Source organism: Exophiala viscosa, assembly GCF_022695815.1.
Source record: "Exophiala viscosa unplaced genomic scaffold EDD37scaffold_4, whole genome shotgun sequence".
NCBI lineage: Eukaryota > Fungi > Ascomycota > Eurotiomycetes > Chaetothyriales > Herpotrichiellaceae > Exophiala > Exophiala viscosa.
This window is the reverse complement of record NW_026944356.1, coordinates 2,013,236-2,041,131: the sequence shown is the minus strand read 5'-3', so window position 1 is coordinate 2,041,131 and position 27,896 is coordinate 2,013,236. Positions and strand designations below refer to the sequence as shown.

The following is a 27,896-nucleotide window of genomic DNA, read 5'->3' as shown; positions in this document are numbered from 1 at the left end:
ACCAACTCAATCACCACCTGAATACTTATCACAGCATTCATATTCTGTTCCACCACTTCGAGTAGGTGTCCGACAGCTTGCTTGATCTGAATACAATGCTTGAATGACATCGGCGCCACCGTTGCCATGGAGTTTTCACGTACCGAGTATCCGACTTTGTTGGTATGACAATCCCGCAGTCTCCGAATGGTAAAAGACTCACTGAATTGCGCCAGGCTTCGTTACAGCCAGAACAGGCTGTGGACGTACTCAACGATCGTGTCGGACTCATCAAGAAGATCAACAATGACATTGCCGATTGGCTCCAGGTTGGTCACAATGGCGCACCTGACAGGAAGCCGACTGAACTCGTCGCAGGAACGCCGAAGAATAGAAGAAACCTATGTCGCAAGCTTGCGGAAGCTGGCGCGAAGGCCACAACAAGATGGAGCCGCAGCTTTGGGGTAGGAACAATGCTTCTTTCGTGGTATCACACTGCTGAACGAATGCAGCATCTTCCAAATGCCGTGGCAGCGAGTTGTGTCCGGCACCGAAAACCTGGCGGCCTCCCACGAAGCTCTTGCAGCCAAGATCGAGACAGATGTTGAAAATCCTCTGAGGAATTTCGTGACTCGAAATCGAGAGATGCAGTCATTGGCTACCACTCAAGGCAACCTGATCTCGCTTGCGAAAGACTTGAGCAATGCGCAGAAGAAGGCTGCGAAGGGCGGTCGGAGAGCCGATACTGCGAGCACAGACGTTGAAGAGGCGTCGCGACAGTGGGAGTCTCAAGCACCTTTTGTGTTCGAGCAGCTTCAGGCCGCCGACGAGACAAGACTGAACCACCTAAGAGACGTCCTTACCCAATTCCAGACACACGAAGTGGATGCAATTGAAAAGAACAGGCTCAGCGCAGAATCTATCCTGAATGCGCTCTTGAATGTTGAAACAGCCGACGAAATCAAAACCTTTGCCGCAAGACATGCTGGGGGACGTGGTAGCCTCGCAAGAAGGGCCAGTTCTACGACCGGCAGTGCAAGGCCTCCGAGCTCCCAAAACCGCGCACCCCCCACGCCACCGCCGCCTCGACACGCAGATACGTACAGTCAACGTACGAATTCTTTTGCCGGTCAAGATAGACTAACTCCTTGTAAAGTCTCCCGGGCGCAAATGGGATCTACAAGCTGACATGACTTTAGTGCCTGAATCTACTCCAACCAAAGAAAAGAGTAAACTTGGCGGACTCAAGCGACTTGGTACTGTGATGGGTAGGAGAAAAAGTACCGTACCCTCAACGCCGTCTTCCACAGCCGAGAAGAGGAAAACACGTTCTTTCGTTCCATTTAGAAGAGGAGACTCCTCCCAAAGTTTCCAGGACCTGGAAGAGACGGGACAAGATTTGACACCTAGTACTACCCAGGATGAACGACCGACAAGTTCAGTATCGCATGACAGACTGAATGATTTGCCATCAGCCAGGCAGCCGGAACACCACACTGGGCTCACCAATGGTGCAGCGACGTCGCAAACACCGCTAGAATTGAGCGCAGGGGAAGTACCCTCGCAACCTACTCTCATGGACACAGTCAGCACTCCACAAACTCAACCCCAGCCTGCCGAGAGATTCGAACCTCCACCGTCAGCTCCTGGTGCTTTCCCAGATTCCCACCAAGAGGCTCCAGCTTCACCACTCGTCAATGAAGAGTCCGCACGCAACTTTATGATTAGAGATCAGCCAATCCAGGAAGATGAAAGCGAGGCACAGCAAGCATTGAACACCATGGCCAACCAGTTAAGGACACAAGCGCAGACTTCGGGTCTCAACCGTGGATCAGGCACTGTTCGAGGAAGACGAGATGTACGAAACACCATGTATGTCCCAAGCAGCGGGGAGCCATCTGCACCAACCCAGTCCGTGTCGCGCGCCTTCCCACCTGTGATGACGCCTCCAGCAACAAGTCCTCTCGAAAACATTGTAGCGTCTCCGATACCCAGACTAGCGGCAGCCGCAACACTCCAAGATGAGCACGGTGTCGGCTCAGACACCACATCCATCCATTCTTCTCGAAGTCTGGCGTTCACAAGTCTGCACAGCGACCTCCACGAGGCAGGTCTGAACGCTTCCATCGTGGAGACCGTTCAATCATGGTTCACAGAATCCGGCATCAGCAAGTCTCTTGTCCTAGGCGAAGTCGCCTTTGCGTACAACCCAAGTGGTTTTGCTGAATCAGACCACGAAACTATCCGCATGCAGAAGTTCGAGCTGCTGGACAAGGTCGCTGTGAACCCTATTTTCCTGACACAAGTAAAGTCCAGTGGAGGTACTCTTGCAGAAGAACAAGCAGGCTCTTACACCGTGTCAACCTCCGCTATTCGCAGGCCATCGCCCTTGATCGGCCTGAAGTACCAACTGCACATGGACGAGAACAACCTTGGACGATACAGTCCCGTGCTCATCACGCCAGCATGGCAAATCATCGAAGGCCAAGTCAGCGTCATCATCTTATACAGTCTCAACCCCCTCTTCCAATCTGGAGCCGAGGCCTTGAATCTTAAGAATGTCCAAATCACCGTCAACCTGGATACCTCGGGCGAAGGAGCCGGCAAAGCCGTCTCGGCAATGATGGCACCAACTCAGGGCGCGACCTTCCGCAGGAAGACATCCGCCGTGGTCTGGCGGTACAATGATCTCAGCGTGAAGCCGCAGCAGGAACGATTGCTGGTGCGCTTTATGACCGAGGGCGGCATGCCAAAGAAGGGCACTGTCGAATTGAAGTTTGATATCCCAGGCGCGACGGCCAGTGGTGTCGGCGTTGAGAAGATGGTTACTTCGGCTGGCGGCACCGACTCGGATCCGTTCGCTGATGATACTGGGGACAATCTTAGTAGTGCGAGGGAGAGTGCCGAGGAGAAAATGTTCGAGGTCGTTCCTACGAAGGCGAAGCTGATCAGTGGACGATACAGCGCTTCTTAATCACGCAATCCCATGCAGTGTGAAAGCTCGATTGGATAATTGTCCTGAGTGTGCCAGCTGCTGTGAATAGGCATAGCGATGCTGCTTTGGATGCGACGAAAAGGATGTCAGAACGAAAAGAGCTGGACGTGCCTCGTCAGACCGAGTTGATAGTCCACGACATAGAATGCTGCACGCAAGAGTACCTTAATTGATGTACGAATTTCCAATCGTCACTAATGTGCTATGATGAAGAAGACGACCTGCCGAGTGGCAAGTATAATGTATCGTGATACTACCTTCTGTGTCTGTGAATGGTTGCGACTGCTCGCCAGAATTCAGAACTCCTTACTCAAAAGAGCCCAGTGAGTTGCCACAGCTTCAACGCCCAACACTGTCTAATCTTTATAACACAGCGTGGTGCGTCGCGAGCTCACTGGGCTGATCTTCAGCTCACCATCTCTGGCTGTCGAAGAACAAGACAAGGCTCAGCGTGGTGCATACTGTGGGCCTATTTCAGCACGAGCACACCTCTCTCCTTGTCCATCCTCGCCACCTCCTTGACTAGGTTGACAAACTCCGCTCTCCGCTCTCTAGGATGCGCCACAATCTTCATGAGATCCTTGATGGCAATGCCTTGCGTAGGCACCGCGTTTTTGATATCCTGTACTGACGGGAACGCGATCGGGTTGCTGGCACCAGGACTAGGAGCACCGCGTGATGCACCAGGTGCAGGCGAAGCCGCGCGTGAGGGAGGATTCGTGCCCGGTGGAGACGCGGACATTTTCAGTTTCAACCGTCTCGCAGTACGGCTGCCATCCGACATGGCTGCGCCGTCGCGGTCACTCATACCAGCATCGGTGTCTGAGCCAGCACCGCCAGTGCGCTTGCGGATTTTGGGGTCGAGTAACCCGGGCGCGGACGAGCTTGGAAGTACGTTTGCCGGAGACATTGGTCGTGACGGGCCTGGCGTGGGCTGAGTCGAGGACATATGCTTTGATTTCAGCTTCTTTCGTCTTGCAGAGGCATCTGTGCCTGATCCTTCGGACAGATTTGGCGAGCCAGGTCGTTTCAAAGAACGGGAAGCTAACCGTTCACGATCGCTGCCTGTGCCCGCTTTCTTCTCTTTGCGGCCTGATGGTGTGTTGTTGCCAGATGAAGGCAGAGCCGACTTCTTCTCTTCCTCATCCTTTTTGAGGTTTTCTTGACGTTCGCGTTCAATGCGCTCGCGTTCTTCTTCGTCCTCGGTCTGCCCACTGTGTTAGCAATGAAATAATGTGAAATTTACCATGAGCACATACCGAAGATTCATATTCAGAGTCACTACCATGATTGTAGTTTCGCTCTCTTTTCTCCAGTGCCTTTCTGAGTTCTCGGAAGTTTCTTTTTCTGGCTTCTGCCTCTTTCTTTTCTCGCTCTTCGGCCTCGTCATACTCCTTAAGATCCTTAAAGTCGAGGAAGTTAGCTTGCAGCTGGTCTTCTTTGATACGCTTCTCGGCGATTTTCTCATCCTCGTCTTTGTCGACAAACAAATCCCCCTCCTCGTCGTCGGCGAAGTCATCTTCAAAGTCCAGATCTGCATCTTCACCTGTTCTGCCAGCAACGTTCTGCGTTTGAGCCCCTGTAAAGATACCTTTGGCTCGTTTTGCCACGAGCTCTTTCGAAGCTTCGGCTACCCGTGCTTCTCTCTGACGAATCAACCACTCTGGGTCAGAACCTCGCTTTTTCATCGCGGCCTCGACCTCTTCGATAGTCATCTGCTGCGCAAGTTCTCGTTTGGGTTTGAACTGGTATGCCTTTTCAATAGGGATCAGTCGAAATTTCCCTGTAGACGCGTCGACGGCAGGCTCAAATACAAGAGCAGCATTAGAACTCATAGACCCAATCTGATGATGACCGATGAGGCAGTGCTTGTTGTCAAAGTCCTCCAGATGCCAGGGAAGCTTCTCTTCGTAATTTGTTTGTATTCGACGTTTATCCTCCGCAGACAGGTCGGGCCTGAATACTTGTTGAGTCTTCTTCTTGAAAGCATTCATCTTTCGGGCTGCGTTTTGTGAGGGTGCGATCTGTGCAAGATTTGCTTCTCGCTCCCTTTGCCGTATCTCCTTCCTTCGACCCAGCTCTTCTCGTTCTGCGGCATTGAGGCCATCTTTGAGGTCTGGGAAATCCCCTTCCTCTTCTTTGTGCTGATGTTGCCCGGGCGGAGGTGCCCTAGGGTCGCGTCGATGGAGGCGCGCAGGCTTTGAGAACTCGGCTTCATTACGAATGTCAACCACCTTGTCTCCTGCTAATTGTAGAATATGGTATCTCAGGCCATGCAGAAGATCTCTCTTTGTGGTGACAAGCTTGTAGTCCTTGTAGGGGATTCCTTCGGCGGTGACTCGTGGATCGCTGAAGCCGCTAACACGTTCATTATCTGGAATTGCCGGTTTGGCAGGGGAAGATGCTCGTTGACTGTTCGGTGTCGAGGCTTGTAACGCCGGTGCTTTTAGAGGCAGATGTCCATTTGCAGCGGGTGTTGCATGTCCGTTCAGTTGAGGTCGTGCTGCTGGATTCCTTCTGGGGCCTTTGAAGAAAGGGTCGGAAAGAGGTTTCTTGCGCTTCAACACTGGAGCACCACCGCCAGGATGGCTCGGAGGTCCGCCTGCGGAGGGGGCGGAACCATTCATTGTGTACTAGGAGAGCATGAAGAAGGCAGATGTGAAATAGGGAGCAAGAGGCTACAATAAGCCGCTATGCCGCACGAAGGAAAAGAAAGTATGAGGGTAAACCAAGATGTCTAGGCAAGGAATGCGATGTGGAGGGCGCGTTGGTCGGTACTTGGTGTACGATACGTCAAGCGGCTGAATGATCTCTGGTCTAAGACTGGCCTGTCTGTCTCCAAAAGTCCCATGAAATGGAATGACTGCAATGACAGGCGGCAAGGCAAGCACGGCAAGGCAAGGCAAGACGGGTGCCAAGAAGAACAGATGGGCCGGCGTCGGAGTAATGAAGATCCATTCATCCATTAACTTAATCCATTCATTCTATCATTTCATTTCATTTCACACTCAAGACGCGACACTCCTCTTTGCATGAACTTGTCCTTCAACTCTGCCACGCCGATCTTCATCACATTCTTTCAACTACCCTTTCTCCTTGTGATGAGCGTGCACTAGGGATCAGTCATCGCGCGGCGTCTAGGACCCGTGTTCTAAAGTGGTCCATGGTCAAATCCTTCGATGGCTTTAGGTGGGCTGAAGTGACGATCGTATCGGGTCTGGAGTTTCCTAGTCTCATCTAATAACCTCATCCTTCTTCGACGTTATGGAAGGTTCCGAGGAACAACCTGGCTTCACCGGCCATGTATGGTCTCAACTGCAGTCTATGTCGCAGCAGTCGACGCCTAGAGGGAGAGGTCATCGCGGTGGTCATCGAGGTGGCCGACATACAGGAAGAGGTCACGGATTCCACCAGCACCATCACATGAATGGCAGTCAAGCTTCTTTCTTCAGCAATCAACAGTCGGTTCCATCATCAAACAATTCCGAAGACTTCCCACCACTAGGAGCGCCCCAGCAAGCTCCTTCGAGAAATACTCCCTTCTATCCTCAATCTCAACCTCAACATCAGTATCAACCTCAATATCAACATCAGCCGCCAGTCCAGCAGTTTGATAACTTCCGTCACGGCACACCGAGGGAGTTCCAGGATCGTGCGAGGGGCCATCACCGAGGTCATCCTGGGCGTTATGGTCAGCCACCACATATCCCCGCAACAGCACACGCTATGGATGCAGGTCAATATGCTAATTATGGACGACCTCCACCACGTCATGCACAATTGTACCAACACAATCCAGCAAACTATGGGACTGCTGAGCAACAACGAAACATGCGACATATTCTTATGAGCCAATCGGATTATCTCAACGAGGTTGGCAGGAAAGCCTATGGAGCACACAAACTCAGCCGCGAGGAGTCGTTGCTCAAAGAGAACTTTCGCAAAGACTTGGAAAGCGTTGCGAAGGAGGCTTTGACCAACAAATATCCAGATATCGATGCCGAGAATATCAAGTTGAAATGCTATGGCAGTCTCGCGAATGGGTTTGCTCTGGCAGGCTGCGATATGGACTTGCTTCTATCCTTGCCTGAATATCAAGAAACCAAAAGCAAGACCACTCCACCAGATGTTGAAAATGGGCCAGAGCTTGAGCAGGACGCAGAAGAGGATGAAGAACGGGTGTTCAACATGGAAATTCGTCGTGTTCTGGAAAAAGCATTCCTCGACAAGGAGTATGGCGCACGTCTCCTCGAGAATACTCGGGTGCCAATTCTACGCATTTGCGAGCGTCCCTCTCCTGAATTACTTCACAACCTCTGTGAGTATCGAGCTTCTTGGGAAAAGTCATCATTCGAAACTCCGGCAGACCAGCCAATCACCGAACCTGCTGAAGAACCAGACTCCACGAGTATAGACGCTGTCAATCAAGCTCTGAGCGAGCTCGAGATCAAAGACTTACCCTCCCCAATGCCAGCCACCCGTGGTAATGCGGATCTGGAATTCAAAGGAGACTGTGGCATTCAGTGCGACATCAATTTTGCCAATTTCGTGGCAATGCACAACTCGACGTTGCTGAAACTTTACCAGAGCTTTGATCCACGCGTGGGTGATGTGGGTATCTTTGTCAAGATCTGGGCCAAAGCCAGGGACATCAATACCCCGTATCGTGGCACACTATCGAGTTACGGCTACATATTGCTGGTGCTGCACTATCTCATGAATATTGCATCACCTCCAGTAATCCCCAATCTGCAATATCTAGCCAAGCTTAGCGACGGCTGGAATCCTGACAAGGAGATTCCCTTGTTCGAAGGATTTGATATTCGCTTCATCCATGATCCTGATCAGATCAAGGCATTACAGCAAGAGATGGCCGCTACCAAGAATCGAGAAACCTCCTCACAGCTGCTCCGAGGCTTCTTCCGCTACTATGCGACACGTGAGGGCTTCCACTGGACTCGAGATGTTATCTCGATTCGACAGAGAGGCGGTCTCTTGTCCAAGTCAGAAAAGGGCTGGACCGAAGCGAAATGGGCTCCGGCGAAGAAGCACGTTCGTCTACGCTATCTGCTCTCGATCGAAGACCCATTCGAGGTGGAGCACAACGTTGGACGTACCGTTGGTCACCATGGGCTGGTTTCGATCCGAGACGAATTTCGTCGAGCATGGTCAATTCTTGAGAAGGTCGGAAACGGCGCTGAAATTTCTGTGGACGAATTTCTCGAACCTGTTACAGACCGTGTTGACACCTTAAGAAAGGACCAACAATTCCACAAGCAGAAGGTTTTGGACATGAAACAAGAGCTCGAACTCAAGGAAAAGTTGTTGATGCAAAAGATGCAAAGTGAAGATCCTGGATCTCAAAATGATGGTACGTCGGGAAACTCTGATCATGGGATACCCCAAGCCCATTCCTCCTCAAAAGAAGAACGCCGCTCGCCGGACTCGCAGCTGACATCGACCCACTCGCATCAGGACATCAAGATGAGGAAAAGAAAGAGCAGCCGACAGATATCGGAAAGCTGGAGGCTCAGGAAGGTATCGATGGACAGTGATGACGAAGAGGAAGATTCCGAACACGAGGCCGCCGACAGGGCAGGTGGCTCTATTAGTCCCAAGTCGAATGCACCACAGCCAGGCGGAACTGGATCTGAAGGGGTTGACAAAGCCAATGACTTTTTCTGCTCACGGAAAGACGTTCTACTTGCCAACGGACTAGATCAAGATGGGAATCCAGTGGCTTGGGACATCGACACTCAAGAGGGCCGGTGGCTGCACTGGCGAGACACAAAAATCTCCAAAGGTACCATGCAAGAATTTTCCAACCCGACATTGCGTGAACTGAACGAGCAATGTCCTTATGATCCGAATCGACCGTCCCCTTACAGCACTAAGCAGTACCGGAGTCAATTTGAGAGGATGCGTGCCGAGCAACCACCATGGCCTGCAAATAGTGAAAATAGTTCGATTCCAGATTCTGCACAGCCAGCTAGTCATCCGCGTCAAGCGATACGGGTCGTTGCCGAGTCACTGGACGCAAGGCAAAGCCGACCACATGAGGAGAGTCATGTCGACACAACTTCAGACACACCACAACAGCCTCGGGATAATAAGGTCGGGAAAGCAACACCTTGGGACAACAGCACTCGTGGGGGCCGGTGGCTTCGATCTCGAGACAAGCACCTTCGTGAAGGGACATGGAGACACCACCTGGGCTCTAAGAATTTGAAAAAGCTCAGCAACGAATTTCCGTATAATGAGCTGATGACATGGGAGGAGCTCGAAGAGAAGAACGAATTGCTGCGCAAGTACTATTCCAAGACCATTCACCCGCGAGAGCTGCGTGGGACCACGGCGTCTAATGATGCTGCCGCTGAATCAACCACGGTCTATGGCGAGAAAACCCCTTCGAAATGCAACGCCGACCAGTCTCCCATGGCGTCTGATCAAACATACCAGCTGTACGACAACCCAATTGCGAGGCAGACGGATCCTGTATCCGCCCACCACCAGCAACTCCTGTCCAGTCTTCTGGGTCGAAATGAGCGCAGTGTAGTGAACCCAAGGTCTGTCCACACAGAACAACCTCAGGAGCCGGAGCCAGCCGCATCTCCAGCAAAAGTACGCAGCCAGGCCAGCGGTTCAGATCGAGGAGCTCTACGAGCTCGGCGTCTCGCGTTCTTCGCAAAGCAATTCACATCGCCTCAAAGTGATGCGGGGCCGACTGGCAATGCTCACTTCTTTGCGCAGACTCCAGGCAAGACGTCGTTAGACGTTCCTGTCTCGGGTGGGCCGGGCGAACCCCGCACAGAACAGAGTATGGAACCCTTCGCAATTGAAGAGAAAGTGAAGCATCGTCTTGATGCGGTTGCCGCTGTGGAGGAAGCGGACAACAACGGTGCTCGATCAGACGATCCGCCGGACGATCCACACGAAAATGCCGTGAGCCAAGTTCAGGACTCACCCGTGGAATGCCTGCCTGTGGAAGTTCCTGCTACGCTGTATCCGGACACAGTGAGAGGTCAACGTCCCAGAGATGAAGATCCGGATATTATGCCCATTCCTCGCAAGTTCGGCTTTCACTTTGACCCAAGACAATTGCAGGATCTCGCCATTATCGCGAAGGGTGGCAATGGCTGTGCCCGGGAAGGTGCTGAGTTCAATATTGAAGACGAATACGAATGGGGCGGTGGAGGTATGATGGGATGGCGAACAAGCACAGGTTATCCATATGGTGGAGTCAGTGGTGGCCGTACACCGTATGAAGCTGGCAGAGGTGACGAAGAAGGGCTGCTTAACGAGCTTCCCGGAGAGCTTGACTGACGGACAGGCTGATGCCGGTTGCCTGCTGTTCCTAGAGGACTGTGCGGTCTGCTTTGATCAGAACGGCATCGAGGTAGCCTGCTTTGGAGGAGAGCTGTACACTATCCATTATCCTAGATATCCTTAGTAGATTCTAGATGCTCACACACAGACACCTATGTGTTGTATCATTAGAACAAGCGAACAATTATCCCGCCTCAATCAAGGGCACATCATTCCATGACCTTCTGGGTTTTTGTGGCTGTTTCATCGTCGTCACAGATTCGAGACATATGATTGGTCTGCGGAGAGGCGCCCACGGTTCAATACCTCCTTTTCTCTGAAACCACGATCACAAGTCCTCGATCCATAGTTCCCTTTTTTTGAGACACTGTTCTCATTGTATTCTTATGGTAGCTGCTGACATTCATTGCACTCTGAACAATTTCAATCTTGTACACCACAACTGGCAGGTTCCAGTGGGCATCGAAATCACCATATATTAATCACCACTACGTAATGACCATTCCGAACTGAAACCACCAGTCCAGCACAGCTATTGAAGATCCACAGAAGCCTACAGCACACGCATATTCAGCTGGGACAGAGTACGGAGCTTAGGACCAGTTCGGCGCGCTTTCATACAGCCAGACATTTACACGACTCGGCCAGGGCACGGCAGAGAGACAAGATGGCACAACTCTCAACGACATCTAAAACGACACAATCGAAACCGAAACCATGGCATTACCACATCACGATAGATCTATTGTTTCTCATCTTAGCCAACTCCATCTTCCACCCATGGATCACGATGGTTTTCTACCTGTGCCTGGCGTCCGTACATAAGCACCGCGAACCTCTCGCCTACTATACACTATGCTACACGGCGTTGTTGGCGGTAGTGGAGGTATGTATCTGGGCGAACCACCGGATCACGTATGGACCGCATCGGAAGGTGGACTGGGAGAACGAGGTCATCGTGATCACCGGTGGAGGGACCGGTCTAGGCAGAGTCCTGTCGCAGATGTTTTTGCGTAAGGGTGCAAAAGTTGCTGTGCTGGACGTCAGAGAGCCAGACGAGGAGGCGACTGAAGAGATGGAGCGATGGGATTTGCAATGGGAAGTTATGGATGTTAGCTCGAAAGAGCAGATTGAAGGGGCGGTTGGGAAGGTCGTTGATCAGGTTTGTCTGCCCCACAGTTCCCCTGAGCTGCACTTTCACGAGGATTGGGACAAAATGGGTGAACTATTAGCTAACCGATGGGTATCTTTAGTTTGGATCTCCCACGATCCTCATCAACAATGCAGCGACGAACGTCAGGGGTTTACCACTTCTTGCAACACCCACGAAACCGACCACACTCTCGGCTGAGCAAGCATCCAGCACTTTGACCATCAATGCCCTAGGACACTTCAACACACTGTCAGTGCTGCTGCCCTATCTGATCACCTCGAAAACGGGAGCGCATATCGTGACTGTATCCTCGCTACTCGCGCACCTCGCGCCCGCGTCATTGTCAGATTACACTGCCTCCAAAGCGGCAGTCAGCTCACTACATCACACGCTGTGCAATGAACTACGATCTCATCCGGATCCGTCAGTCTTTGCGAAGGTCAAGACACTCCTTGTTGAACCTGGCCAGCTGGACACGCAGCTCTTTGCGGACAAGACGACTGTGCCTTTCTATGCGCATTTCTTTGGTCCTGTGGTGGAAGCTAAAGATATTGCTAAAGAGATTGTGCGGAGGATCGAGAGGGGTGATGGAGGATCGATCAGATTGCCGTTTTATGCAAAGTTCATGCCGTATTTCGGTGTGATGCCAGGGACCGTGCAGCTCATGTTTCGGTGGTTCAGTGGGATTGATGGGGCAATGTTGCCGGTTGATAAGAAGGCATAGGAGGGTATAGGTGGTGTTCCAGCTCCTCTCTGTGTGGTCGCATGAGTGCTTTGATCGTCTGCCAGCGGTGCGTGATTCAGTCCCTTGACCCAGGTGGGTGTGTCATGGTCTCAATCGTCCTCATGTATCGTTATTCCCACTTCCTGGACGACTTGCGCAATCCCGAAATCACTTCCTTCTTCTTCGTCCTTGCTCCCTCGTCTGGGAACTTGCAAGCTCGCCGCTTTCCTCTTGACGCCATTCGTCTCTCCGACCACATCATCAACACCTCCGTCTTCTTCCTCCTTTGCACCGCCCTTCGCGTTCTTACCCTTCTTCCGGTTCCGCTTCTCCCGGTTCTTCCGCGTCCTCTCTTCGTCTCTTTCACGTCGCTCCTTCTCTTCACGTTCCCATTTCTCGTTGTCTTCTTCTTGCTTGGCTTCTTCGTCCATCGCCCTTAGTCTTTCGTACTCGCGCCGCCTACTCGCCTTGTAGACGTGAAATTCACCTGATCCGGCACCCGCGGAGGATCCTTGTACATTTGCGACTATTTCTGGTGGTGCAGCGACGGTGGCCTTGCTAGCGGTCGATGGTGGAGGGAGGTCGACTGGTCTGTCGGGGTCGAGGAAGAGGTTGTCGATCTCGTGCGCTTGGGAGAGTAAGGCTGTGTTGGCGCCGCGGGCACGCTTGACAGGACGATTCGAGCGTCGGTCCGCGGATGTGGGTATGGACTCGGGAATTGGTTCTGACATCTTGAATGATTTGGGAGGCGACGAGGTACAAGTATATAAAGAGTAGAAGACTCTCCGTTGGCAAGAGAGAACTTGGTCGTGGCAGTCTACTTTGCGGGACAATAATAAAATTGTTCAAAGTCTGAAGCCTTGCGCATATTGAAAATGACGTCACGTGGCACTATACAATCCTCTGCGCGTCTAAACGATCTCTGCTTTCTTCTTCTGCTTCCAATACTCGATATTCCTGACTTCCGCTTGAACCGAATGTGCGATATTTGTGATTGTCCGAAACGTCGCTGCAGTAGTATTGACCTTGAAAGAACGACATCCTCAGAAGAGGAATATCAATGTACAGCAGCCAGTTCGTGTTTTGCGTGCCTCTGGTCGTAATGCCATGCTCTCTCAGGTTTTGTCTCCCTTATTGACGAGTTACCCGGACAAGTCTATATCACTGCATGTCACCACAGGTTCACTTTGGTCGTTGGAAGTACTGAGGTAAGGTAAGAGGGCTAGGACCTCGTAGCCCTGACGGACCGAGGCTTCTTGATTACTTACCGGGGTCTGTGGGGTAATTCTCCGATAAAAGGTGACATCCATCTTGCAATTACTGTACCTCCCCTCGTTGCCGTACCTTTATGAACGTCCTCAGCTCCTTTTTAAGATACTTCACTGCAGAGCTTGACCCTGTAGGAGACAGTCTGCTGCCCGAAGAAGCCACCATGGCAACAACAGGCAAGTACAAATATACCGACATAATCCTGGAGATCAAAGCGAAAATAGGGATAATCAGAGTATTGAATGAGGCATCTTGTGACAAACGTGGCTGATCCTGACGACTCTAGCTCAATCGACCCAAATCACTCAATGCTTTTGGTGGCAAACTGCTGATTGAGGTGGTTTCCGCCCTGAGAGAGCTGAATGAACACCCAGACACTGTTTTCACGGTGCTCACCGGTGAAGGGAGGTTTTTCTCCTCCGGTGCCGACGTGAAAGCCGCCGTTGCTGCAGCAGACGTCGAATATGCTACGCCAGCTGAAAAGAAGGTAGCGTTCATGGCTACACATGCAACGACAGTGGAACTGCTCCGCTCCATCATTGACCATAAAAAAGTCTTTGTTCTCGCCCTTAACGGGCCGGCTGTTGGTGGTGGTGCGGCCTGGTTCGAAGGGGTTGCCGATATCATTCTTGCTGCCGACGATGCATACCTGCAAGTGCCATTTAGTGCTCTCGGCTTGGTCCCCGAGTTCGGATCCGCCACGTCATTTTACCATTCGATTGGCGCACACCGGGCCAACGATTTTCTCATGTTCGGCAGGAAGCTGACAGCGCAAGAACTCGAACAATGGGGTCTGGTGAATAGAATCTTCCCTAAGCAGAACTTCCAGCAGAAGGTGCTTGACTTTCTGGAGGAGCAGCTGGACATCAATGATGGCAAGAGCATGATGGAGGCCAAGAGACTGCAGAATCTACCTCTCAGGAGGGATCGGATGCTTGCGGTGTACGACGCCGCCGAAGCTTTGGCAGAACGAATCGTCGAGGATGCCCAGAAGAAAAGATTTCAGGAGAGAAATCGTTCGTTGAATTGTGAGTACTGACCAGCGCTTCAAGTGGGAGTCCGTCTCAATGCTAATGACGGTGATGTAGCGAAAGGAAAAGGCACTGCGAAATTGTGAGAACGTGAAGAGTAGTCACTTCTTCCATGGAAGGAGTAAATTATCATGTCCATAGTCCGTCAATATGGCTGTCGACACACCTTGACAGATTCTGCAGCGTTGTATGAGCTCTGCCTACCGTTATCACACGATCTACCCTAGACTCTACTACTATGGTTCATATCGGTAGTCCTTGTACGAGTAATCGTTCTGTCTCAGCCTTGTCAGCCGAACTGACGAGGCTGAGACGTCAAGTTGAAATGCAATGCCGAGGTCCAACCACATCATGAACGTCAGCTTGTCATCACTTTATCACAATCTCACTTCGAAACAAGTACATGTTCTCCTAATTCTCGTACGGCTTTGATGGTGTGAGCAGCATATTGTGCCCTTAGGACCCCGAATTGACTCGGCAGCTCATCGCCAGCCACATGTGCTTGATGTGAAGGGCACGCTTCTGTGGTCTTCCCCTCGTCATCAAAAATACTCTGCCCCTGAGGCAATACAGTCCAGTCCACGGCAGCAAAATGGCAGCTACCGAACCTACGAGGCTTAGGCAGATAGCTTTGATTGCTGAAGATCTTGACAGAGCTACGTACTTACTGGTGAGACATATCCCAAACGGGCGCAGCAAGTACTCGGACAAGCTCACCTTCACAGACCACGGTACTCGGCACCGAAGTCGTGTTTGTGGATCCACAAGTCGCACAATGGGGACTCAAGAATATCCTAGGTAGGCCTACTGGAATCATGTGCAAACTGTCATTTATGTAAGCAGTTGCAATTGGCGGCGATATCATTGAAGTCTGTTCTCCTTTCAAACCCGACACTACCGTCGGAAGATTGCTCAAGAAGAGAGGCGATGGCGGTTACATGATAATCATGCAAACTTCGGATGCGGTCGCTCGTAAGCGATACATCGAGTCGAAACAGCTAGCAAAAGTCATCTTTCACCATTCCCACGGTGATAGTGAATGCATTCAGTACCATCCAAAAGGCATAGCTGGTAAGTGAGAGAGATATGCGCGACCGGACCATGTGTTCTCGCTGATTTCAACATAGGAGGGATGCTGCCAGAGCTGGATTCTCATACAGCCTCCCCTGCCAATCCGGAACCGCTTGAGAATACGTTTAGTCCATGGCATGCTTGCGGGCCTGATTATGCCAGATATTCTGAGGCAATGAGACGTTGCTCACATCTCAAACTGCTCGGAGCAACATGCCGGCTTGCACCAGATCAGCTGGACACTGAAGCCGCTGCCGAGCAATGGCAACAATACTTTGGTGTTAAAAGGGATGGAAGTGAACTCCTTTTCACAAACGCACGTTTGAAATTCGTCCCAGGCGCCGAGTCCCAGCCTGAAGGCCTAGACAGTATTACAATCGGAGTGGCGGGGAAAGAAAGGTTTGACCAGATCCTGGAAGTTGTGAGCCGGGAAGGGCTTTGCGGTGATGGATGGACCAATATGTTAGGCGTGAAGTGGTACTTCGTGCTCAACGACCAAGAAGGTCAGGGCACAGAACACAGAAGCAGCAAGTTGTAGCCGAAGATTGCCGGCCATACCACAGTAAGTCAAGGAAGCGGAGCTGATGACGAACAATGCTAACGCTGGCTGGTTTACCGTTCTTGCAGGAAGGCAACTGCAGCTCCGGCCCTTAGTTATGGTGCCATGATAGCGATCTCCGCGGTCACATAACGAGAGTGGCGGCGGTTTAGCTCAATGGAGTATCAGGTATGTGCTGTTGGCCTACCTTGCATACATTATCAATGCGACCACCATTCGCAAACGCGGCCAAACTCGGTGTCCGTGGGGTATAGTTCATGCACATGCAGACCAGATCCAGACGCTTTGCCGCTGTGATACCTTGATCCTTCATGGTGTGTATGACAACGGTCCGACCCCATCAATTCAACGCACCACAGTCCCATCCACCTGGAACGGGTCTCATCCCTGATACACGACATCATGCATTGTGGATGTGGTATTGCAAAGGGTGTGAACGTCTTTTGCAACCGTCCCAAGTTCCTGGGAAAGTTTACTTAATGATCAAGAGATGGAATTCATATGGGATAATAGCCCAAGCACATCGCCGCCTCTCTTTCATCGATCTTGCTTATGTTGATTGCCTGTTGCGATCGGTCACTCGTTACTCCCTATCGATTCACTCGTTCCATCGTTGATCTACGCAGAAGCAATTTGACAAAATGCTGGCGATCTCGGCTTTGCTGTTGTGCTTCCTGCTCTTCACAACTTTCTCCCAGGGTCTCCCAAACAATCCCGGAATCTTGGATGACAGTCTGGCTTTTATACAGAATCCTGCCGTCGAGAAGCGTCAAACATCAGCAAGCCCTGCCTCGGCTTCACCAACGAGTGTGTCGACCTCCGCACCACTCAGTGTTACCCCACCGGTATGTCAATAGATGGGTCATCGTCAAGTACAGCCGCTCTACTGACACCTATTCTATTCTTAGTCTGCCACAACCACTGTCACGTACACTGGCACTCCTATCATTGGAACCGCGCGTCTGCCTGCTTCCATGTCAAAGATCCTGTTTCCCTCAGATCTGCCCTGGGTCGGGTTCCCAAAACAGACAGCGTCGCTGGGAAACAATGCTCTGTCTCAGGCGCAAACCAATGGCAACTCTCTCTTAGGGACGTTGCTTGCTCAGACATTCCTCCGCTTCATCGGTGACATTCTTGGACTTCTGGGGGCAGGCTCCCTAATTCCACCACCTAGTGGCTTTCCCTGGGGCTTACTAACAGCTGCTGGTACGAACCCATACACAAACGCACCAACGACTGGGATTGTACGTTCATACAACTTTGTGGTCTCCAGAGGCATCATTGCTCCTGATGGCGTTGAGCGATCTGCGCTAGTCATCAACGGAGGGTTTCCAGGCCCTACTATCGAAGCTAATTGGGGCGACACTATTCAGGTCACCGTGACAAACAACATTACCGGTCCGGAAGAGGGTACCGCATTACACTGGCATGCCCTCCTTCAGAAGGGTACTCCTTACGAAGACGGCGTGCCGGGCATCTCACAGTGCCCTATTTTACCAGGGCAAACCTATACATACTCTTTCAATGCGGACTTGTATGGTGAGTTGTCCCGAGACAGAAAACGTTCTGCATGCTCCTGGTATCCTCCACAGGCCCTAAGCATTCGCTGCTCGGTCCTTTTGCTGGATGAGACACATGTACTATAACACCGCATGATACAGGCACAACCTGGTATCACTCCCATTACAGCGCACAGTACGCTGGTGGTGCACTCGGGCCGATCATCATACACGGACCCCTTAATGCAGCCTACGACCAAGATTTGGGCCCTGTAATCTTGACAGACTACTATCACAACGACTAGTTCACCCTTGTGGAGCAAGTCATGGGTACCAATCTCGCCCAGGTTGCACCCCCTTCTGTCAATAACCTCATTAACGGGAAAGGCGTGTTTGACTGCGCCATGACCAACTTGACTTGCACCCCGAATGCGGGTTTGTCCAAGCCCCAATTCACTTCTGGGCGATCTTATCGACTTCGCTTGATCAACGCCGGAGCTGAAGGCATACAACGTTTCAGCATCGACGAACATGTTTTGCAGGTCATTGCGTACGATCTTGGCCCCATTCAGCCGTACACAACGAATGTAGTTACGCTCGGCATTGGGCAAAGGGCGGATGTGATTGTCCATGCGAATGGCTCAAGGGCTGACACTTTCTGGATGAGGTCTACAATAAGCTCTACCTGCTCCGTCACTAATCAGCCAAACGGTCTCGCCATTGTATACTACCAGAACGCGAATTCCAACACGACCCCCAACTCAACTGCTTGGCCGATTGATGATAGCAGGTGTGCAAACGATCCCCTGAACATGACCCTTCCGTACGAAGCAATAACTCCACCCAGCCCAGACACGACGGTCAATATTGCTCTGAACTTTGAGATCAATGCTACGGGACACTTTCTATGGACCATGAATGATTCCACTTTCCGCGTCAACTACAATGACCCTATTCTATTGCTTGCAGATGCTGGCAATGACAGCTATCCGTACGTTCCGGAATGGAATGTCTACAAATTCGGCACCAACAAGAGCTTCGTCATTGTCATCAACAATCAGTCACCTGTTGCTCATCCGATGCACATTCATGGTCACAACATGTACGTTCTGCACGAGGGGGTGGGTAGTTGGGACGGCAGTACAGTCCGACCAAATAATCCGATGCGACGGGATGTACAGTTGTTACAACCCAGTGGCTATATTGCAATCGAGGTCGTTGCGGACAATCCGAGTGTATGGCCATTCCACTGTCACATTGCCTGGCATGTTAGCGGAGGCCTTTATGTGAATATACTGGTGAGTCTGGCTACTGCAGGCTGGATTGTCAACGTACCCAAGCTTACACATCGATAGGAGCGTCCTGATCTCATACTCTCGCAAGTCAAAGTCCCGACCAGTGCCAGCAACCTCTGCACCAGCTGGAATGCTTTTACCAGCAAGGACATGGTTGACCAGATTGATTCGGGCCTTTGAGGATGGCTCTGATACGAGCACAGTAGGTCTATTCGTCAAGTGGAAGCAGATTATGGTCCGTAAGGATGCGGTTGCAGCAGTGGGGCTCTAGGGTGCTTTTGAAGTCTGCCGTGGCATAGCCCATCGACTTCGTACGTCTGCCGCGATAACATCTGGGGTGAATTCTTGCCATCTAACGTTGCTTATGCAATACTAGGGACGTTTTCCAAAGTTCGAATAACATCAGATGTACGGAGTAAGCACTTTGGTCGTCGTTGGTCGATACTCGCTGTTACATTCCTCAACGGGAAGCTCGCTGCGAATTTCTCGGAATGATACACTGATAAGCGACTTATTCAGCTGTTAAAATCCACCTTTCCCTTACACCTCTACGCGGACAAGCAACAGATACCACTATCAGACCCCAACACCTATGATGAGATGTCAGCTGGACCTATCGCGGTCAAGGTCCACTTCCATCCGCTTTGATGCCGGCTGAACGATGTTGATTCATTCTCTTAACTCATCCGGGAGATAACGTCTTCCCAAGCGGCAATGGGGATCCCGCATTCTCAGTGCAGCGCCCGCCGTCATGAGCAACATCATGCATTCGCCGAGATTGGAGCGTACTGTAGGTGCTCAAGGCATGTCCCCATCAATTGTTGAGAAACGTTTGATATCGTTCAGGGCGTGATTGTTCTCCGCGGGACGCTGCGTCACCGAACTCTCTTCATACCCACAGATATCTGCATACCATGATGCCTCCATGGAATATGAGAGCAGACAAACTTCACAGTCCCACCGTCCTGTAGCCCAGACACTACACTTACTTGAGATTTCCCAACAAAGATCTTCTTTCCTTTCGAAGCCTCCAGCAACATCCAAGCTCGGACAATCGTGAAGCTACGATCTATTCATGATGGCTACAAGCACCGAACTCTCAGAAGAAGCAAGTCACGAGAAAGCGAGCAGTCCACCGAACGACAATGCCCTCCATCAATCCGATGCTGAAGTTGGCGAGCCCAAAACCACCCACGAGCACGTCGCTCCAGACGGCGGTTACGGATGGGTGTGCGTTGCTTGCATGCTGTTCATCACAGCGAATACATGGGGCGTCAACGGCGTGAGTCCATAGTATAGTATGACAGATTGTCCTCATGTTGACCCATGTCCAGGCCTTCGGTGTCTATCTAGCCCACTATCTCCAAACTCAGGAATACCCAGGCACCAGGGAGATCACTTATGCTTTCATCGGCGGCGTCTCCATCTCCCAGATCACTTTCGTCGCACCTTTAGTCACATACTTCAGCGGACGATACGGTACGCGGCCAACCCTCGCAGTAGGTATAGTGCTTGAAACTGCGGGATTGATCGGTGCAAGTTTCGCCACGAAAGTCTGGCACCTGTTCCTTGCTCAAGGTTTGTCCTTCGCTTGGGGTTCCAGCTTTCTCTACGTCGGGGCCATTCCCATCGTCCCGCAATGGTTCGACAAAAGACGTTCATTCGCCGCCGCCATCGCAGCTGCTGGAAGCGGTATTGGCGGTATGTGCTACAGCTTGGGCGTTCAGGCCATGATCGAGGACATTGACCAAGCGTGGGCGTTCCGTATCATTGCCATGATTACCTTCGTCATGAATGCGGGCTGTACGCTGCTGATGCGCGATCGGAACAAACAAATCGACCCGAACCAGAAGGCTTTTGACCTGTCACTTTTCAAGCACTACGAGTTCATCCTTGTTGTGTGCTGGGCACTGTTCAGCACCATGGGGTACACTCTCGTTTTCTTCTCGTTACCGGACAACGCTCTCAAGATCGGCTTGACCTTCAAGCAGGGTGCCATTGCTGGCGCCCTGGCAAATCTAGGAATGGCCATTGGGCGGCCAACTGTCGGGTTACTCAGTGACCGCATCGGACGAATCAATATGGTCGGCATCGCGACGTTGTTATGTTCAATATACTCTTTGTGTATCTGGACATCTGCACATAGTTATGCTACGCTTATTGTGTTCGCCTTGCTCGGTGGATCGGTTTGTGGCACATACTACGCTGTGAGTATTCTTTCTGTTCGTCCTGGCTGGTACTTACTCGACCTTGCAGACGGTTGCTCCGGTACTTGTTGAAGTCCTTGGGATCAAGCACTTGCCGGCTGCCTTGTCAATCGTATGGACTATCATCGTCTTTCCGACTATGTGTGAGTAACCATCATGTAACCCCATCGCGACAAAACCTGACTTCTCTTCTTCTAGTTGCCGAACCAATTGCGCTGGAACTCCGACAAGGTGGCTATGAAGCCTACCTTCCTGTCCAACTCTTCACCGGCTTCATGTGGCTCGGTGGGGCTATTTGTTGTCTTCTGTTGCGAGCTTGGGTCGTGGTCAGACTTGAAGAGGGGCCCTTGGGCAAGGACTCCGACATTAAAGTGACCCAGATGACTTTCAGGGAATCGTGCTTGAAGCAAGCGCGGGCCGCCGTAAAAATTGCCAAGGTCTAAGCGCCCCTAGCATTCTCCTATATGCATTGGGAAAGCCTCGAATACGATAGACGGAGCGAAACAAGTGGAGCGCGACCCTTCAGCACCAATACCACGCCAATCCTGTTTTGGTTGCGGGCTCTTCAACTGGTGAATTGATTTTACTCGAGGTGGACTACTTGAAGCGGACTGCAATCCATGGAACGATTGCATGGACCATTCCATGATACCACCACCCAGTCATGTTCAGATACTGATACGACTGAACCGATGTCAACCTGACTTTCCGCCGCAGCAATCCCCTGCTCAGGAGGCCGCCTGCTCAGGAGGACGCCTTGGTCATCTTCTCGAACGCGAGCTTCGTCTTTTCCCTTGCCAACATCTTCCCACACCACTCTTTCACAAGCGGGAACTTCTCCACGCTGTAATCATCAGGAAGTGCCATCCCCATTGCACGATGATACGGCACGAATGAGAGATCCGCAAACGTCATCTTACCCCCGACGAGCCAAGGTCCATCACCATTGGGGTCCTTGTCCTTCTGCTTGGCCAACCAGCTCTCAAGCACGCCGTTCACACGCTCAACCTCGCGGAGGTACCTGTCTATGGCGCTGGGCAGTTTTTCATGGTGGAACTTCTTGAACCAAGAGGCTTGTCCGAAGTAGGGTCCCTGGCCGGATACTTGGAAGAAAAGCCATTGTCTGGCGTGGTACGAATCGACCGTGCCGGGTGCGAAACTGAGTTTGTGCTCCGTATCGTACCGCTCGATGAGGTATTCGACTATAGCGCCGGATTCCCAGATGGTGATGTCCAGGTTGGGGTCTTGAATGGTGGGAAGACGGCCATTGGGGTTGAGAGCGACATAGTCTGGGCTCTTGACGTCGGATAAGGGGATGTGAATGATTTCGAAGGGGAGGCCTAGTTCCTCGAGGATGATAGCGACTTTGGGTGGATTGGCTCCATGGGCGCCGTAGAGTTTGATGGGTTTGAGTTGGGATGACATGATATATTTGGCAAGTGAGCAAGACCGTGGGTTGCAAAAAAGTAAGTAAGCAAGGCCAAGGATTGCAAGTAATATGAAAGACTTAGGGATCATCAATATAGGACGGTAGGTCTACTCAAGAAAAGATGCTCTGGAAGATAGAAAAGCTGCAGTACTTATACCTAATTCCATGGTCTAGCTTCTACTTCGGTCAACACCCACGTGCACCCTCCGCATCTCGCACGAGAGTATCAACACAATTCGACGGCCGGAAACCTTGGGTCGAGGGCAAGCACCACGGTGGATATGTCAATGCTCGGGCAACAGAAATGGGTACAGAATGATGGAGTACCGCTGCAGCTCTTCGGCCAACGGTGGCTTCTGAGCCCGTCTTTTGCAGAGATCGGAGTGATAGGACAAGGCTGGCCATTCACGATACAAAGATTCTTCTTACCAATCGCTGGGTTTCGTCGGATATGGAATAGTGTCTCGGTTGAGTTTGGTCCTTTACTAAGCACATCGAAAAGCAGAGAGAGTCTGACAGTCTGACAGGCAGGATTTCTCTTAGATAGCAGGCTGAAGAGTGGCCGAAAGAGGGACGCGTGTCAGTCAGACGAAACAAATTTTTACCCATCGACATTAAACAGGCCCACCAATGCAGACATTCCATCACATCTCCCAGATTCGAAACGAGTATATGATGATATTCCCCCTCCCAATCCACTTCAACATCGACGCCATGCCTCCAGATCAGGAGAAACCCTCTCGAACGCACGAACTTAATCTCGGCGCACGATCGCAACCACATCCGCCTCCAGCACAACCGCCTGACGAATGATTCAGCTGTGTGCTGGGGCGTCCTAAACCAAACCTTTGAGCGAGCCATGCCAATCCCTAGTGGAGCCTGCCAGACTTGCAAAACACGAAGAGTCAAATGCGACCAGACCAAACCGATTTGTAAGCGCTGCGTCAAGTCTCACCGAGAATGCATCCCAGTCGAGGCCGTCAAACAAGCCTCGTTTCTGATCCACGTCGAGAACCAATATGCCAGTGGGGAGACTAAACGTCCTCGGGGTCCAAGGTCGGCTCTGAATTTGATGGTGACGACGGCTGCGACAGGAGCCAATGTCCATCCGCCTCCTTTGCAACAGAATGAGGGCCCTCGCCCAGTCCCCTGGCAGCAAGAAGGTCTCGATAAGGCCCCGCCTTCTTCGCGGCAGGCAGAAGGTCGTGGTCTCCTGCCCCCTGTTCCTGCGCTGCAGATGGACTCGGATCTGGAGAGCAAAGCAATGACGTACTTCGTAGCCCACCACCTCGAACTCAACTCCCAGCAGCCAGAGACCATATCCTGCGTAGCAAGCTGTCTCTACGCTTGGAACCAATCCGGCCGGACATGCACAATGGTCAACCTCGCACTCTCCAGCCTCGCATTAGCAGTGTACTTCAGAACCACACACCTGCCCGCTGCTGCTGTCCAGGCGTCCACTCTATACGACCAATTACTTCCTATCGCTCGACGGCTCCTCACTAAAGTCCAAGATGTCCACCAACCGAGTCTGGACCAGACATACATCGAAGGCTGCCTTCTGACAGTCATGCTAATGGGCCAATACGATTCTACGATCTTTTGCCCGAGGAGGGAAGGACTCCCACCACGTGCAGCATTCGTGTCGATGACGAGCTGGTGGCACCACGACGGCGCGATTGCGATTCTTAAAGTCTGGTACGATGTTTTGAGCTCCACCAACACTGCAAGCTGTATCATCACGCACGCGCGCCGGGGCTTTATTCGGTCCGCACTGCTCAGAGCGATACCATTGCCAGAGTGGATGTCTGACGGGGTACCGTTCGGCGAAGAAGAGTTGGATCTTGACTATGATCGAATCATCGTGCGAATAGTCGCTCTCAGGCACAAGCTAAGTGAGATGCAAACCCGGGCTTGCAAGGGCGACGGCCCTGGACCCATGGCAATTGAGATGTTGAACAGCCAGGCTCGAGACCTCGATGCAGCGCTGAAAGACTGGGCGATCAAGATTCCTGTCAGTCACTCATTGACACGACATATCTTGGCCGGTTCGAACAGTAGGGGCTGGCCACAGCAACACTTCTATTCGTCCATGGTATACGCGTACGCTCGTCCAGCATACGCCGCGCTCTGGGCGCAGTACTATTCCGCCAGAATGCTGGTTAACAGCATGCGTCTGCGCATCCTCAAACTACTGGTCGTTCCGTCCTGTCCGCTCGTTAGTCCGGCATATGAGGAACAACGCAGTGATGTTGCGATGGCTTTGCAAGCGATGGCCGATAGTCTAGCGTGCGCACTGCCTTCGGTCGCGGGACATTTCGCGCCCGTTGAGCCTACGTCTGTGTCCCAGTATGACTTTGGGTCTAGCAGGTCGCAATCGCTGTCATGTTCGGTGTCAGGGTTGCTGTCGAGGTCGGTCCCGGTGTCAACTTCAGGACATTCATCAGTGGTACCAACAGACACCAGCGACGGACCAGAGATCAAGCCGCATCAGGCTAGGACAGCGGTGTGGCCTTTGATGATTGCATGTAGTGTCGAGGGGATCGACCAGAAACAGCAAGAGTGGTTTCGCGCGGAGCTGGCGTATATTGGCAGGGTGGCTGGGGACGGTGTGCTTCAGTGTGCTGATTCTGATCAGTGGATGGGGATGTGATGCACGTATGATAACGTCTGCCATAATCACATATGGCGCAGATACAGAGATTGGCTTATTGCGACACGGCATCTGTACTGGAGGGCACGGAAAGCATATTTTGCGAACAACAGCAAGAGTCTCGGTTGATATCTCATACATATAACACTACAGTTGACACCCACTTCACTATTCGTACGGCGGCTTGAATATCAACCAATCCGACTCTGGATTCGGGATGGCGAATGCCGGAGTGGCTCGGAACGGCTGCTGTTGTTGAGTTGGAGGACCACCAGCTGGAGAAACCACCACAGCAGGATCAAACCCGTTGCCAGCGATGGCGTTCAAGCGGGGATAGTTGAAGAAGTCGAAGATCTCAAGGTACTCGACCTCGTTCTGTGGCGCAGTGTGCGTCGTTACAGGATCAAGGACAGATCGAGGACCCTTGGAGATCAAGATATTCAACTCGTATGCCGTTCTGCCAAAATTAGCTTCAGGGAGTGGCACCGTGTGGTGTCTATCTTACCTTCTCATGGCGGTAAATGTCCTGCCGGACCCGGTACTACCTTCTTGCACAACGTTGTTCAGTATTCGAGCATATTCTCTTGCAACCTGCCAATGCTGGCCCATTTGTTCCAGCGTGGATATGAAGAAGGTGATTTTCGGATCGATTTCACACTCCATGGTCGCGGCGTGCACGAGCAAAGCTCTTGCGGACACCCAGAGTGCGAACGCAAAAGGGTGGCCCAGCAGAGAGAGCATGCCGGTGTTAAGCACATCCTGCGCTATTTCCCGCAGACTCTCCACTGCCCCTAGACACCGCTGAATAGCATGGTACGAGGGCGTAAACACAGGAGATTTGATGGTCGGATACGCCGCCGACGAGTGCAGGCGGATGACGGATGTCACGAAAGCAGCGTGAAGCATGATCCAATTGGAGATCCGGCTTCCTGGGTCCGAGTGGCATAGTTGCGAGATCTTGCCATACTCTCCAGGCAGGTTCTGTAACCAGTTATTCAATTCGCCGTCGAGTTCGCGGTAGGTTTCGCGCCAGTGCTGAATGTCCGGGTGGCGAGTAATGTCGAGTGGTTGATGCAGGAAGCGATGGATGCGGCTAAGAATGCCTAGCACCTCGCAATGGTATGAGAAACTACCCAAATTTTCGGGCTTGTTGACGATCATCTCGGCTTGTAAGGCGGTTCGACGGCGCCATCGCGTTTCGACGGGCTCGTTACGGGAGAACAGGTCGTATCGACAAGGGAGACAGCGGTCCATTTCCCGTTCGTCCAAGATAAAAGCGTCGGCTGTGGCGACTGTGGCGTAGCGGTCGAGAACGAACGTCATCCAGCATAATCGCCGTCGTTCTTCACTCTCGATCCACGACTTAGGCTGCGATGCTTCAAGGAGTGTTGCAGACGGGTACGCGGTGGAAGATTCGAGGTATGCGCCCTTTTCGACCTCGAGGCCTAGTTGGACAACGTTCCGTGCGATCAGGGCGAGCAGATTCCAGCCCTGCTGGCCGTTTGAGGTTCCCAGAATATCGACAGACAGGATGACTAGGGCTTGGAGGGCGCGTACATTGGGATTATCAAGTGCGTAGAGCGTGATTTTCTGCCGTGAGATGTCGTGGAATTGTGTTCGTGACTCTGGGGTCAAGCGTGGGTCCTTGGAAAATCGTAAGGTTGTGGCAACGACGGCGTGCATAAGCACTCGGTCTGCTTCGTCCATGGACTGGGAACCGAAAAAGGCGTCCAAGGTAGCTTTGCGGTCGAGAATTGGGGACCATGGATTGACGTGCTTGAAGTACAAGTCCACTAGAGTGTACAGTAGATCATATGGAGGAAGCTCCGATTCAGGAATCAACGCTGTAGGAGTTGAAGTTGGGTACCATGCTGTCGAGGCTGCTCTGTCGCTCCGAGAGGCTAGATCGTGACCACTCGTATCAACAACCGAGCGGATGGACATGGCATCCTGAGCACGGGGAGGATATTGCATGCGTTCGTAGGCATTGGACGGAACCCAACGAGGGTCGGCAGTGGGAGTGTCTTGAGAAGCCATACTGGCGCTTGACGGACGTGGGTCATTCTGCGAGTAACTTGTTGAATACTGCATTGGTTGAGAGGTCAAGCGCAGAGGAGTTGGTCGGTGTTGTGAGCCGTCGCTATGGTCGACAATATGCTCTTCGAGCCGACGGCCCATGACCTGGAGAAGGGCTTCGAGGCGGTTGATTTTCTCCTCGAGCTCGCGGCCATAGCCTACACGAAGGCCGGGTTTCTGTCGTTCTTTGTAGACGCATATTCGATTGTTGCGTGCACACCAGCCACAGGCAGGTTCGACGCGGTCGCATTTGACCTTCCTTGTCTTGCAGAGCTCGCAGCTATGGTGGAAATGGTTAGTGAAAGGGGTACAACGACCACTGGTGCAGAGGAGAAGCTCACGAGATCTTTAAAGATCGTTTCCTCTTCTTGCTTGGATTCCCATTGTCGTCGAGAGTATCTACAGTGCCGGCGTCATCGTTCTCGGCGTCACTGCCCGATACCGAGGAGTTTCTCTCTTCAAGCTCTGAGGCTTCTGTAGGGGAGACTTGAACTCCATTAAATGTTGTCATCTGGAATCACTCTGTACTTGTAACGGGTCTGGGTTCTGATAAGGGTGGAGTCGTCTTCATGCAGAGTCACTGTGTAACAACGCAACGTGGGAAGAAGAGGAGGAAAAAAGACCGAGAGG

The 27,896-nt window shown here is 52.0% G+C and overlaps 12 protein-coding genes across 12 annotated transcripts; 8 read left to right on the top strand and 4 right to left on the bottom strand.

Annotated features, from left to right (window-relative positions):
* Positions 1–490: 490 nt before the first annotated feature.
* On the top strand, positions 491–3,148 carry EDD37DRAFT_629534 (muniscin C-terminal mu domain-containing protein). The gene is made up of 2 exons (XM_062816521.1): positions 491–1,129; positions 1,179–3,148. Exons 1-2 carry the CDS (start codon positions 502–504, stop codon positions 2,951–2,953), a joined length of 2,403 nt encoding a protein of 800 aa, XP_062671312.1. The 5' UTR covers positions 491–501; the 3' UTR covers positions 2,954–3,148.
* Positions 3,149–5,834, bottom strand: EDD37DRAFT_629533 (transcription initiation factor TFIIF alpha subunit). The gene is made up of 2 exons (XM_062816520.1): positions 4,234–5,834; positions 3,149–4,181 (listed from the first exon to the last, which is right to left on the bottom strand). The coding sequence occupies exons 1-2, from the start codon at positions 5,599–5,601 to the stop codon at positions 3,444–3,446; spliced, it is 2,106 nt and encodes a 701-aa protein (XP_062671311.1). The 5' UTR covers positions 5,602–5,834; the 3' UTR covers positions 3,149–3,443.
* A 126-nt stretch (positions 5,835–5,960) lies between these two features.
* On the top strand, positions 5,961–10,632 carry EDD37DRAFT_386893 (poly(A) polymerase). The gene has a single exon (XM_062812182.1). The coding sequence runs from the start codon at positions 6,239–6,241 to the stop codon at positions 10,295–10,297; it is 4,059 nt and encodes a 1,352-aa protein (XP_062671310.1). The 5' UTR covers positions 5,961–6,238; the 3' UTR covers positions 10,298–10,632.
* A 64-nt stretch (positions 10,633–10,696) lies between these two features.
* On the top strand, positions 10,697–12,232 carry EDD37DRAFT_386890 (7-alpha-hydroxysteroid dehydrogenase). Its single transcript, XM_062812181.1, has 2 exons — positions 10,697–11,462; positions 11,554–12,232. Exons 1-2 carry the CDS (start codon positions 10,968–10,970, stop codon positions 12,175–12,177), a joined length of 1,119 nt encoding a protein of 372 aa, XP_062671309.1. The 5' UTR covers positions 10,697–10,967; the 3' UTR covers positions 12,178–12,232.
* Positions 11,865–12,999, bottom strand: EDD37DRAFT_386913 (uncharacterized protein). The gene is made up of 2 exons (XM_062812183.1): positions 12,166–12,999; positions 11,865–11,955 (listed from the first exon to the last, which is right to left on the bottom strand). The coding sequence occupies exon 1, from the start codon at positions 12,906–12,908 to the stop codon at positions 12,288–12,290; it is 621 nt and encodes a 206-aa protein (XP_062671308.1). The 5' UTR covers positions 12,909–12,999; the 3' UTR covers positions 11,865–11,955; positions 12,166–12,287.
* Positions 13,000–13,483: 484 nt separating this feature from the next.
* On the top strand, positions 13,484–14,826 carry EDD37DRAFT_629527 (enoyl-CoA hydratase). The gene is made up of 3 exons (XM_062816519.1): positions 13,484–13,681; positions 13,733–14,474; positions 14,535–14,826. The coding sequence occupies exons 1-3, from the start codon at positions 13,526–13,528 to the stop codon at positions 14,561–14,563; spliced, it is 927 nt and encodes a 308-aa protein (XP_062671307.1). The 5' UTR covers positions 13,484–13,525; the 3' UTR covers positions 14,564–14,826.
* Positions 14,827–14,849: 23 nt separating this feature from the next.
* EDD37DRAFT_386811 (uncharacterized protein) lies at positions 14,850–16,229 on the top strand. Its single transcript, XM_062812179.1, has 5 exons — positions 14,850–15,147; positions 15,203–15,275; positions 15,321–15,548; positions 15,605–16,110; positions 16,176–16,229. Exons 1-4 carry the CDS (start codon positions 15,070–15,072, stop codon positions 16,084–16,086), a joined length of 861 nt encoding a protein of 286 aa, XP_062671306.1. The 5' UTR covers positions 14,850–15,069; the 3' UTR covers positions 16,087–16,110; positions 16,176–16,229.
* A 519-nt stretch (positions 16,230–16,748) lies between these two features.
* Positions 16,749–19,081, top strand: EDD37DRAFT_649741 (Cupredoxin; the record flags this gene model as incomplete). The annotated part of the gene is made up of 5 exons (XM_062818167.1): positions 16,749–16,952; positions 17,016–17,646; positions 17,769–17,878; positions 17,912–18,904; positions 18,962–19,081. The coding sequence occupies 5 exons, from the start codon at positions 16,749–16,751 to the stop codon at positions 19,079–19,081; spliced, it is 2,058 nt and encodes a 685-aa protein (XP_062671305.1).
* Positions 19,082–19,561: 480 nt separating this feature from the next.
* On the top strand, positions 19,562–21,702 carry EDD37DRAFT_386860 (major facilitator superfamily domain-containing protein). Its single transcript, XM_062812180.1, has 4 exons — positions 19,562–20,183; positions 20,236–21,108; positions 21,158–21,251; positions 21,307–21,702. Exons 1-4 carry the CDS (start codon positions 19,977–19,979, stop codon positions 21,549–21,551), a joined length of 1,419 nt encoding a protein of 472 aa, XP_062671304.1. The 5' UTR covers positions 19,562–19,976; the 3' UTR covers positions 21,552–21,702.
* Positions 21,703–21,852: 150 nt separating this feature from the next.
* EDD37DRAFT_608864 (glutathione S-transferase) lies at positions 21,853–22,533 on the bottom strand (the record flags this gene model as incomplete). Its single annotated transcript, XM_062815085.1, has 1 exon — positions 21,853–22,533. The coding sequence occupies one exon, from the start codon at positions 22,531–22,533 to the stop codon at positions 21,853–21,855; it is 681 nt and encodes a 226-aa protein (XP_062671303.1).
* Positions 22,534–23,195: 662 nt separating this feature from the next.
* On the top strand, positions 23,196–25,446 carry EDD37DRAFT_386801 (uncharacterized protein). The gene has a single exon (XM_062812178.1). It carries the CDS (start codon positions 23,397–23,399, stop codon positions 25,188–25,190), a length of 1,794 nt encoding a protein of 597 aa, XP_062671302.1. The 5' UTR covers positions 23,196–23,396; the 3' UTR covers positions 25,191–25,446.
* Positions 25,275–27,870, bottom strand: EDD37DRAFT_386790 (fungal-specific transcription factor domain-containing protein). Its single transcript, XM_062812177.1, has 3 exons — positions 27,608–27,870; positions 25,696–27,546; positions 25,275–25,647 (listed from the first exon to the last, which is right to left on the bottom strand). The coding sequence occupies exons 1-3, from the start codon at positions 27,775–27,777 to the stop codon at positions 25,359–25,361; spliced, it is 2,310 nt and encodes a 769-aa protein (XP_062671301.1). The 5' UTR covers positions 27,778–27,870; the 3' UTR covers positions 25,275–25,358.
* Positions 27,871–27,896: the final 26 nt, after the last annotated feature.

Coding starts and splice junctions, on each gene's coding strand:
- EDD37DRAFT_629534 (XM_062816521.1), top strand. CDS start 502: ATGCCGTGGCAGCGAGTTGTGTCCGGCACCGAAAACCTGGCGGCCTCC. Junction 1,130..1,178: donor TCAAGATAGACTAACTCCTT/GTAAAGTCTCCC, acceptor ACATGACTTTAG/TGCCTGAATCTACTCCAACC.
- EDD37DRAFT_629533 (XM_062816520.1), bottom strand. CDS start 5,601: ATGAATGGTTCCGCCCCCTCCGCAGGCGGACCTCCGAGCCATCCTGGC. Junction 4,182..4,233: donor ACTCTGAATATGAATCTTCG/GTATGTGCTCAT, acceptor CACAGTGGGCAG/ACCGAGGACGAAGAAGAACG.
- EDD37DRAFT_386893 (XM_062812182.1), top strand. CDS start 6,239: ATGGAAGGTTCCGAGGAACAACCTGGCTTCACCGGCCATGTATGGTCT.
- EDD37DRAFT_386890 (XM_062812181.1), top strand. CDS start 10,968: ATGGCACAACTCTCAACGACATCTAAAACGACACAATCGAAACCGAAA. Junction 11,463..11,553: donor TTGGGAAGGTCGTTGATCAG/GTTTGTCTGCCC, acceptor GGGTATCTTTAG/TTTGGATCTCCCACGATCCT.
- EDD37DRAFT_386913 (XM_062812183.1), bottom strand. CDS start 12,908: ATGTCAGAACCAATTCCCGAGTCCATACCCACATCCGCGGACCGACGC.
- EDD37DRAFT_629527 (XM_062816519.1), top strand. CDS start 13,526: ATGAACGTCCTCAGCTCCTTTTTAAGATACTTCACTGCAGAGCTTGAC. Junction 13,682..13,732: donor CGAAAATAGGGATAATCAGA/GTATTGAATGAG, acceptor TGACGACTCTAG/CTCAATCGACCCAAATCACT. Junction 14,475..14,534: donor GAGAAATCGTTCGTTGAATT/GTGAGTACTGAC, acceptor ACGGTGATGTAG/CGAAAGGAAAAGGCACTGCG.
- EDD37DRAFT_386811 (XM_062812179.1), top strand. CDS start 15,070: ATGGCAGCTACCGAACCTACGAGGCTTAGGCAGATAGCTTTGATTGCT. Junction 15,148..15,202: donor ACAGAGCTACGTACTTACTG/GTGAGACATATC, acceptor TCACCTTCACAG/ACCACGGTACTCGGCACCGA. Junction 15,276..15,320: donor GGGACTCAAGAATATCCTAG/GTAGGCCTACTG, acceptor TTATGTAAGCAG/TTGCAATTGGCGGCGATATC.
- EDD37DRAFT_386860 (XM_062812180.1), top strand. CDS start 19,977: ATGATGGCTACAAGCACCGAACTCTCAGAAGAAGCAAGTCACGAGAAA. Junction 20,184..20,235: donor ATACATGGGGCGTCAACGGC/GTGAGTCCATAG, acceptor ACCCATGTCCAG/GCCTTCGGTGTCTATCTAGC. Junction 21,252..21,306: donor CATCGTCTTTCCGACTATGT/GTGAGTAACCAT, acceptor CTCTTCTTCTAG/TTGCCGAACCAATTGCGCTG.
- EDD37DRAFT_386801 (XM_062812178.1), top strand. CDS start 23,397: ATGCCAATCCCTAGTGGAGCCTGCCAGACTTGCAAAACACGAAGAGTC.
- EDD37DRAFT_386790 (XM_062812177.1), bottom strand. CDS start 27,777: ATGACAACATTTAATGGAGTTCAAGTCTCCCCTACAGAAGCCTCAGAG. Junction 27,547..27,607: donor AAACGATCTTTAAAGATCTC/GTGAGCTTCTCC, acceptor TTTCCACCATAG/CTGCGAGCTCTGCAAGACAA. Junction 25,648..25,695: donor ACATTTACCGCCATGAGAAG/GTAAGATAGACA, acceptor TAATTTTGGCAG/AACGGCATACGAGTTGAATA.